General features: G+C 40.7%; 1 protein-coding gene across 1 annotated transcript; it reads left to right on the top strand.

Annotated features, from left to right (window-relative positions):
* The first annotated feature begins 40 nt into the window (after positions 1 to 40).
* On the top strand, positions 41 to 7301 carry LOC110590388 (cytochrome c oxidase assembly factor 5). The gene is made up of 3 exons (XM_021701190.1): positions 41 to 257; positions 5967 to 6050; positions 6764 to 7301. The coding sequence occupies exons 1-3, from the start codon at positions 159 to 161 to the stop codon at positions 6803 to 6805; spliced, it is 225 nt and encodes a 74-aa protein (XP_021556865.1). The 5' UTR covers positions 41 to 158; the 3' UTR covers positions 6806 to 7301.
* Positions 7302 to 10281: the final 2980 nt, after the last annotated feature.

Genomic DNA, 10281 nt, shown 5'->3' with positions numbered 1-10281 from the left:
CGCGGCCTTTCGGGCCCCGTAGTTTTCCGGGGGCCAGCCGGAAGTTGTTGCTGCGGGCTTCCGGTTCCTGCCCTCCGGGCGTGTCGCTTGCGCCCCAGCAGGGTTGCAGCCGTTGCGCACGGAAGCGGGTCTCGGCCGCTGGGGCGGGAGGCGCAGTCATGCCCCGGTATTACGAGGACAAGCCGGAGGGCGGCGCGTGCGCGGGCGTGAAGGAGGACCTGGGCGCATGTCTGCTGCAGTCGGACTGTGTGCTCCAGGTAGCGCGGCCGGGCGCCCAGGGTGATGAGACGCCGGAACCGGGGAGGCAGGGCCCGGCGGACTTCTCCCGCTCAGCCTACGGTGGCTGTCTGGAGACGTGACTCAGTTTAATGAACTTAGGCAAATCAGCTGTCGGAGTTTCAGCTCCCTCCGGTGTTAAATTGGGGATAACGAAATCTCCCCTTTGGGTTTTTGTAAAGATAAGCCATTTCGATTCAAGAAGCCTTTATTAAATGTTGCCTGCTACTCTGCTAGGTTCTGGAGCTATAAAGGAGAATAAGGCCGGTTTCTTGCGTGCTAGAAAATGTGACTAAATTACCAGAGAATTACATAAACCTGGAACATTGTATTGACTAGTAGTTTCTCCTTTCTCCGTTCAGTTGTGGCTGAATATATATACTCTATTTACTTTCTCTTGGTTTGAATTTGTTTCTTAGTCCGAGTTATATACATTCTTGGATAAGTTGTAAACGTAGCAGCTCCATTTTTTTTTTCCTACTGTTTTGTCTCTTGCTTGCACTATACTTTCCCCTCACTACAACCACGTCTTCTCAATCTGAGTGCAGAGTGGCAAGCAGTTAAGGTCCAAAGTTGACTGGGGACCTGGATTCTAGCTTAGCGCCCAACTGAAACGCCAAGTGCCTTTTCCAATTACAGAAGCCTGATGAGGGGGCAGTTGTGTGCAATTATTTTTTGCATTTGGAGATGTAATTTCAGAAGTTTGCTCTTACTTCAAAGGAAAGACAACCAGCCCAAAATGGACATCCATCGTAATGCTGTATCAGTGTTTCTACTGATTCGTGATTTACGTTTGGTTCACTGATTGTAGCAGTCAGCCAGACTGGCCGCCCCGTTTGTCATAAAACTTGAGTTGTTATGAATTTAGGAGGTTCTCTAGTCCCTCTCACACAGATGAGGAAACTGAGGTGCCTTGTCTTCACGCCTCCCTGTGCAGGGCTGTTTCCAATCTGCTGCTTCACTGGTGCAAGTATTCAGTCAGCTCTTAGTAATGCCTGGGAAGTGGCAGGCATGATGCCAGGCCTTGGTGATACTAAGATGAGTCGGTGACAGTCACTATCCTACATGAGCTCAGTCTGATGGGAAGGACAGACATGGAAGGGGCTAAATTCCTGCAGTACGGGTTGTGTAAGCATCTAGTAAATACTTGTTTGATGATTAGATTTAGGCACAAAATGCTGTGGGAAGTGGAGAGCAAATTTTTTGCTTGGGAATTTGGAAAGTTCTTACAGAGGAGGTGACATTTGATCTGAGTCTTAAAGGTTGAGTAGTAGGTTATCAAGTAAGAGTGGAGAATGTGGTTGAGGGGAGAAGCTCAAGAACAAGAATAACATGGGCAAGTCAGGGAGACGTGACCAGGAGAAACTAGTGCCCTTTTGGGCCAGGGGGATAGGGAATGTGACAGAAGGCTTGAGAAGAAGGTTGTCATGTGTAAAGGCCCTTGTGTGTTAGAGCGGGGGCCCTGGATTTATCCTGACATTCAGCATCAGGAAGGCCATGGAGATGAGCAATCAAGAGAATAAAGTACACAGTGGGACTGAGGAAAGAAACTCTAGAAATGGAGGAGGATACTGAGGGCAAGAGGGATACCAAGTTTCTTTTTTGTAATAATTTATTTAGCAAACATTTTAAGTGCCAAGCTCTAATTCGGGACACACAGACGATTGGGATATATTCCCTCCTGCATGGAAATTAGATCTCCGGAGAGATAGAAAACTAGGCAAGATAATGACCAGAACACACAGCACAGACTTTGCTTTACCCAGTTGAGTGTGTGGCCTTATTGATGTTGGTCATTTAGGAGAACATGGTATTTATAAAAAGTACCTTAAATGGGAGTGTTTACAGTTTGTGTTAAATTCACCCTGACTTCAGGTGGAATATAAAATGGCAGTACTGAGGCAAAACATTGAGTTTTGCAGATCCAGGACAATATCCCATCTTCTCAGATGGTGTCACTGGCAGCCTACCACTCCCCTCCTAGGGACTCTGAAGACCAAGGGACATTCTGCTGAGGTCTGTGCCCTGTATGACCACTTCATTTATGTAAGATTTAGCTCCTTGTAAAAAGAAGTTAATCTGATCTTTTGGCAGATGGATGCTGTAGTCTCTCCTTGCCAATCTTTAAACCACCGGAAAAGCTGCCTGACCTCACTCTAGGGAGGAATTCAAAATAGGTGCTGCAGTGGGAAATAGTCAAGGAACTGTAGGGCCTTGGAGAAGCTCAGGGTAATGATGATAAGGATGTCTACCCCAGTGGGGCTCGAGAGGAGAAGTAAGGAACAAGCAGATTCAAAAGGCAACTCTTGGGTAGACTTCTTAGGGTTTTATGACTCCTGGAGGATCAAAAAGATCGAAACTATGCCCAAGAAACCTCAGTCACAGGTTATCTCCTTTTTGCCTCCATTAGCAAGCTCCCAGATCTTCTGACTTCATCAGAATTACCTGGAGATGGGGGCAGAGAGCTTAAAAGTATAGATTTCAGTACCTCCCCCCCATAAAAGTATCCCATTTTGATTCTTGGGCACAGCCATGTTTGGGAATCGCTAATCTTGACCTCAGAAGGCAAATAAGCCTGGGAGTGTATTGGTTGGGATATAGGTTCAGGTACATATTACAGAAACCCAAAATAACATTGCCTTAAACAAGATAGAAAATTCTCTCTTTTGCTGTGTGTGTGCTTATAAGTAGGGCCTGGACAGCTCCTCTCAGCCTTCCGTAGACGCAGACACTGTTGATCTTGTGGTTTTAGGTGCTGTGATGGGAGACATGATGTTATTTTCACACTCGTGATCCAAGATTGCCTAAGACGTCATGATGTGAAGTGAGGAAGGAAGACAGCCACTTGCCTTTAAGGACCAACCCAGAAGTTTTACATTTCAGTTCCTCATATTCCATTGGCTGGAACTTAGTCATATGACCACACCTAGTTGCAAGGGTGTCTGGGAAATCTAGCCCAGCCATATGCCCCACTAGAAAGGAAGAGTTAAAGGTTAAGGGACAGCTAGCAGTCTGCCATTTGGCATGGAGGTGAAGGCGGATGAATTAACCTATCGCTCTTAGATTTGGTGTATGTAGCTGGATCTTCCCACAGGCAGGTGGCAGTATGGCGTGAAAACTTAAGAAAAAGATGGCATCTTAGATACAGTTTGGGGAAGCATCACTTTATAGTTCTAGTCTTTTGTATAGTTTTATTTACTCTCATCTGCCCTCATATCGTTCATGTGGGCAACACACATCCCATCAGCAACATCTCATGACAGAGTTTTGGGGAGGAACATAGTGCGAGGAAGCTTGCTACTCTGTTCTGATTCACTTTTGAGATTCAATTTAATGGTAGGTGACCATTAAAATCAAGAACCTAAGCAGACAGACTAGAAAGTGGCAAGATTCCAGAGGATCAGGAATGCCACAGATGTGGTACCCTGGAGTGTTTTTCACAAGTAAAAACTAGAAGTGTGACTGGCACTTGCAAGATAAAGGTTTGGAGGAGTGGGTGCAGGGTGGGGTTGAGGTGTCAGAATCTGCTTGAAGGGAAATCCCTGATGATGAAAAGCAGGTGAAATTGGGGTTACATTTTTCCTGGTGCATGAACGCACCAGATGTTTCTATTTAAGTAGCAAGTATTCTAGGTTCCTTATTAACATCTGGTGTTCAGTACCACACTAAAAATGTTCTGATTTTAGGGCACCTAATTCTGGCTGGTGAGCTTTTAAAATTAACACTGAACAGGGTCATTTTTATTTTCAGACAAAATTGCTTGACCCATTTTACACTGAAACTCACCTTGAGTAGGAAGCATTCATCATTTTCATTTATACTGCCAAGCACTCCATAAGGCTGTTTATAAGCAGTATATGTTTTATTTCTTCAATGAAAATAATGTTAAGGTTTTGATTCTTTTTCCTTCACAAATTGCATATCACAGTTTGATCTCATTAAACCTCAGGTAATTCAGAACACTTAAGTTCAGACTACTTTTTCCAGATGTTGTTTTATATATTTGCATTCCTGGGAACCAGACCCCTTTCGCACCTGTCCCTGTCTCTCCCTCTCCACCCCCCCAGCGCTCCTCTCTGCTTTGTGATGTGCCCACACGGCCAAGCAGCATTTGTACACATACACCTTCTTTGCTACCTGGCTTTAAAAGCCTGGTCTAGGCAGGAAAAAATAACAATAAAAAAAATAAAGCCCTGTCTAGGCAGGAGTAGCTAGGATTTATTTTTTTTAACCTCCCTTTAACTGATCTAGAACCATTCTGAGTTTTTTGTTTTTGTTTTTTTAAATAAGTTAGTCCTTGAGGGTTTAGTGAATAGGCAACGTAGCAGGATAGGGCATCCAAAAAGAAATTTTGCTGCAATTCAATTTTAATCTTGCCTTTCTGAATTGTGAAGTATATTATTTGTAGATGCTTGCAACATACTGCTGTTGTGTTACGTTATATATACAGCAGTGTATTTCTTCAAAATATTTTAAGATCATGAAGAGGTAGTATTAAAATTTTTATTCCATATTTACCTTGAAAAAAATAACTAAATTTTAGCTCTTACCTAGTTTTGCAGTTGTTACTTTGTCAAGTCTAATTTTTAAGTTATAGCTTAAAAAGTGTTATTATTTAAGAATCAGAAATAAGCATTTCTGGGCGCCTGGGTGGCTCAGTCATTAAGCATCTGCCTTCAGCTCAGGTCATGATCCCAGAGTCCTGGGATCGAGTCCCCCATCGGGCTCCCTGCTCCGCGGGGGGCCTGCTTCTCCCTCTCCCACTCCCCCTGCTTGTATTCCCTCTCTCGCTGTGTCTCTCTCTCTCAAACAAATAAATAAAATCTTTAAAAAAAAAAAAAAAAGAAATAAGCATTTCTCCTGTGAGTGTTCTTGTAGCAGCGTCCTACCTTAACGGCAGAAAGGGAAAGGCTTAGTCCACTTTTCTTCTTAACCTCCTTTTGAACTTTCACTGCTTAAAGAGGAGTTCATTCCACATCAGGCCCAGGCAGATCTTCTCTCACAAATATATGTAAGTTCTGTTCACATCTCCCTTTCCTCTTCCAATTCCACTCGGTTGTGCTTCTCAGACTAGAGAACTGGACTTTTGGGGGGTGTTGGGGTAGGAAAATGCAGAGATGCGCTGGAGGTAAAATGGCTTGCATTAAAAGGATATAACTGGAGGCTTTTTAAAGCCACTTGATAGGACCTTCCAGAACAAACCATCCGGTTTCCCACTAGAGCAGGCCTGATTTCTCATATGCACGTGCATGCGTACACATATACCCATACTCTCTCTCCTTCTCTCACACACACACTACTTTCTTCTGTCTTGAGGAATTCTGAAGTATAAAAAAATTTAAAACCACTGAAGAAATCCCATTACTACTTTCACTTTTGCTCTTTCTCTTTCTTACCCGTAAGGAGCTAAAAATACCGGTTTCAAGATTTTTATATAAACATTTTAAAGAAAATTATCCCAAGGACACTAGTGTGTTCAAGAACTGAGGTGCTCCAGAATTACTTGATATATCTTTTTATTCTATCCTGTTCTCCCTAAACATCAATAGTCAAAATGAATTACAAAATATTTTCTCATATAATTTACTTTTTAAATTTTTTTTCCCAAAAAGCACTGCTTTCAAAAGGAAAGTGATTTTGTGCTTTGTGAGGAAATCTGCCAGGTATTTACACTGTTTTCTGTGTCCTAGGAAGGAAAATCCCCTCGACAGTGTCTGAAGGAAGGAAACTGCAAAGCTCTGAAATACTCATTTTTTGAATGTAAAAGATCAATGGTAAGAGGTTAAAGCTTTTGAAAAGCTTATGTTAAAAATTAGCTAACTATGGAATGACCTAATAATTACAGATAGGTTGCAGTGAGATCATTCAGAAAAAAAGGTTTTAGATAATATTATTTACCTATTACTTATATTTTGACACTGGAAAGAGCCTTCTAGGGAACTTCTGAGCAGATTAATAGATTCTTACAGCCTTTGTCCAAGACTCATTCACTGTTAGTCCTCCAAGATGCAAACTTGCCTCATTTACTGACTTTAAAACCCTCCACCTAGCCCACCACCCTTAAAAGAGGCTGCACCATGAGGTTTAAGTCAAAGAACATGCAGTCATCTATGAGTAGGTAAAGATTATTAGTCCCCAGATAGCTCAGTGTTATTTAATATTTAAAGATTTCAAATACATTTGAATACTAACCCAAACAAAACTTAATTAAAAAGTTAAGTTGGCTAGAACAACACATATTGAGTGTAGTTCAGAGAAAAAAATAAATGTAACTTGGATTCTACTTGAGAAGAAAATCCTTGCTGGGACCTTAAATGGAACTTTTCTTTTTAATGCCATCTTTATTATTTTTTTTCTTGATAGCACTGACGTTTGCCTTTTTGACTGTACTGGAAACTGGTTTACTTCTGTCATGTAGTGAGACCCTTACCAAAGCTGTGTTTAATTATGTTATACAAAATTGATTTAATTGTACATTTATTTTCAGTTGGATGCCAGATCCAGATTCCGAGGAAGAAAAGGATATTGAAGCTAGTATGCTGAAACCAAAGTGAAAACAACAAGGTTTCTCTGGTCACTTACAACAGAGAAGCCCAAATAGGAGACAGACTTTTTGCTACATCTGGTGGGATGGACCAGTTTTCCCCTCCATGAACACTGCAGAAAATGGATGAGTTCTGTTTTTGAACATGTATAAACTAAATGATTCTCTTGCTCTAAGTTACTTTTGGAAGAAAAATTTAATTGAACAGCTATGAGCTGAAAGCATCATACTGTGTTTTGGGAATTGTTAGAAAGCTCAAAAAGTGAAAAGATTGTTATTTTCCAACTTGACTCTGCAACCAAATGACACAGTTTGTACATCCTTTGTGAAAATTATGAAGGCCACTGATGGGACTGAAAATTGATAACATGCAGTCGGGGGAGAAAATGTCTATTGGGAAAGTTTAGGATAAAGCTTTCTTTTAGTCAATCTGTCCTGTTTAGTTCTAAAATAAATTGTGTTTGAGTCCTTGGAGAAGAAATGCTTCATTTGCACCAATTCACTAGAGTAACAACCTCAAAGCTTTAATATTAACATCATATAATAGGCATAGCTGGATGCAAATGTCTGATTTTGTTGCTGGGGCTCCTGGCCTCCATCTTGTGACTGTTTTTCTCTGCTTCCGGCTTCATTTTTGGGCTAGTCCTGTCTCTACATAATGGGAAAGAGGCCAGGCAGCCAAAAGTATACATCCTTAAGATCTGTGATCCAAAAAGAAGAGAGCTAACCTCCTTTTCTAGGGTCCACTAATCAAATCCTACAAAAGAACTGTTATCTTCCCTGGACCACCTGCCCTTTAATTAGACCAGTCCCTGTGGGAAAGGGAAGAGGCCCCATGATGTTGGCCAGGCTTGGGTCTTATGCACTGTAATGGGTAAACCCCAACAGAATCACACTGGATGTCCGATGGGCCTTATCCCAAAAGGAAAGGATTCAGAGCAAACTGAAACAATAGATGTTCATAGACAAAGCAGGAGTGAAAACCAGGAAATGCTTGAAAAAGTTTAGAATCACAGTACTTTAATTCTGATCACTTAACACAGTCGAGAATCAAATATGAATCCAAGTTTCATCTCTCTTCAGTACTGAAAAATAATGAAGAAGCTATGCTTCTTCATACAGCCATGGTTCTTTGGAGTTCAAGCGGTCAAGGTGTTCTGTAGCTCACCTGCTTTTTTAGAGGCTCACCTGAAGTGAGAATTGCACACCGGTCCCTGTGGTAGAGTGTCACTGGGGTCTCTTGTGTGGTGTGTGTGTGTGTACAGCTTCTCACTGGGAAAGGGAAAATGATGGGTGGTGTTTGTTTTTCCCCCAGTAACTCCTGTATATTTACTTAAGTGCTCCAACTTTTACTAAAAGAACTTTGATAAGAAACTCAAATTATTTTATAGAGCCCTCAGTTTTTAGTAATAGCTTTATTGAGAGCTTCGTTTGGAGAAATTCACATTCCGTAAGATTCACACTTAAAGCATACAATTCAGTTTTGCTTCTTTTAGTATAGTCACAAGTTTGTGCAACCATCACCACTATCCAATTCCAGAACATTCTCAAGGGAAGCCCCATACCCATTAGCAGTTACTCCCCCATCCCCCTTCCCCCCCAGTTCCCAGCAACCATTAATACACTTTCTGTGTCTATAGATTTGCACATTAAGAACATGTCATAAAAATGGAATTATATGTGGCCTTTTGTGAATGGCTTCTTTTACTTACCGTGTTTTCAAGGTTCATCCATATGTAGCATCTCTCCATTCCTTTTTATTGCTGAATACTAATTCCATAGTATAGATAAACCACATTTTATGTAACCATTCTTTGAATTGTTTGCACTTTCGGGCTATTAAGAGTGATGCTATGAACATTTGTGAACAAGTTTTGCATGGGTATGTTTCATTTCTCCAAGGTATATACCTAACAATGGTATAACAACTCCAGTTTAACATTTTGATGAACTGCCAAACTTTTCCGCAGTGACTACACCATTTTACATTCCCACCAGCAACACGAGGATTTCGATTTGTCCACATCAGCAACAGTTGTTTTTCATCTATTTGATTATAAACATTCTACTAGGTGTGACCTGGTATCTGATTGGGATTTTGACTGGCACTTCCCTAATGGCTACTGATGTTGAGCACATTTTCATGTGCTTACTGGCCTTCTGTATATCTTTGGAGAAATGTCTATGAAAGTCCTTTGTCCTTTTTTCAATTGCGTTGTCTTTTTATTATTGTGTTATAAGAAGTCTTTATGTATTGTGTATACAAGTTCCTTAGAGACAAATGATTGGCAGATATTTTCTCCCAAAGGTGATCTGTCTTCCCTCTCCTGATGCTGTCTTTTGAAGCACAATTATTTTGATGAATTCCAGTTTATCTCTTTTTCCTTTTGGTGCATCTAAGAAAACCACTGCCTAATCCAAACTTACAGAAATTTATTCCTGTTTTCGTCTAAAAACTTTATAGTTTTAACTTTCATCTAGGTCTGTGATCCACTTTGAAACTTCTGATACCTTTATTAGTAACTATATATTTTAATTTTTATTTGTGGTAAAATACACATAATGTAAAACATACAATCTTAAGCATTTTTAAGTATATAGTTCAGTAGTGTTAAGTACATTCACCTTGTTAATGCAGCCAATCTCCGGAGCTCATTCATCTTGCAAAACTGAAACTATACACCCATTAAACAACTCCCCATTACCCGGTACACCCAACCCCTGGCAACTGCCATTGTACTGATGTTGAGCATCATTTCATGTGTTTGTTGGTCTTTTGTAAACCTTCTTTGGAGAAATGTCTATTCAAGTTCTTTGCCCCTTTTAAAATAGGGCTGTCTGCTCCTCTGTTGTGGGGTTCTAGGAGTTCTGTGTATATTCTAGATATTGGACCCTTAGTGGAGAGGATCTGCAGTATTTTCTCTCATTTCACTCTATTGATTGTGTTCTCCATGTTGTTGCAGTTTTAGATTTTGATGTAGGCCAGTGTATCTGTTTTTACTTTTGTTGCCTGTCGTTTTGGTGTCATATCCAACAAATCATAGCCCAATCCAATGAAGTTCTTCCCCTAAATTTTCTTCTAGGAATTGTACAGTTTTAGTTCTTACATTTAGATCCTTGATCAAGTTTGAGTTGATTTTGTATATGCGGTAAGGTAAGGGTCCAGTTTCATTCTTTTGCATGGGGATGTCCAGTTTTCACAACACCATTTGTTGAAAAGACTGCCCTTTGCTCATTGAATGGTCTTGGCATCCTTATCGAAAATCATGTGACCACATATGCTAGGGTTTTCTTCTTTTCCATTGGTCTATATATGTCTGTTTTTATGTCAGTGCCACACTGTTTTGATTACTGTAGCTTTGTAGTAAGTTTGGAAACTAGGAAGTGTGCAACCTCCAATTTTGTTATTTTTTTATGGTTTTGGCTATCCTGGGTCCCTTGAGATTCCAGATGAATTTTAC

This window comes from Neomonachus schauinslandi, chromosome 10, assembly GCF_002201575.2.
Source record: "Neomonachus schauinslandi chromosome 10, ASM220157v2, whole genome shotgun sequence".
NCBI lineage: Eukaryota > Metazoa > Chordata > Mammalia > Carnivora > Phocidae > Neomonachus > Neomonachus schauinslandi.
Note: the sequence above shows the minus strand (reverse complement) of the source record. Positions and strands in the feature narration are given on the sequence as shown.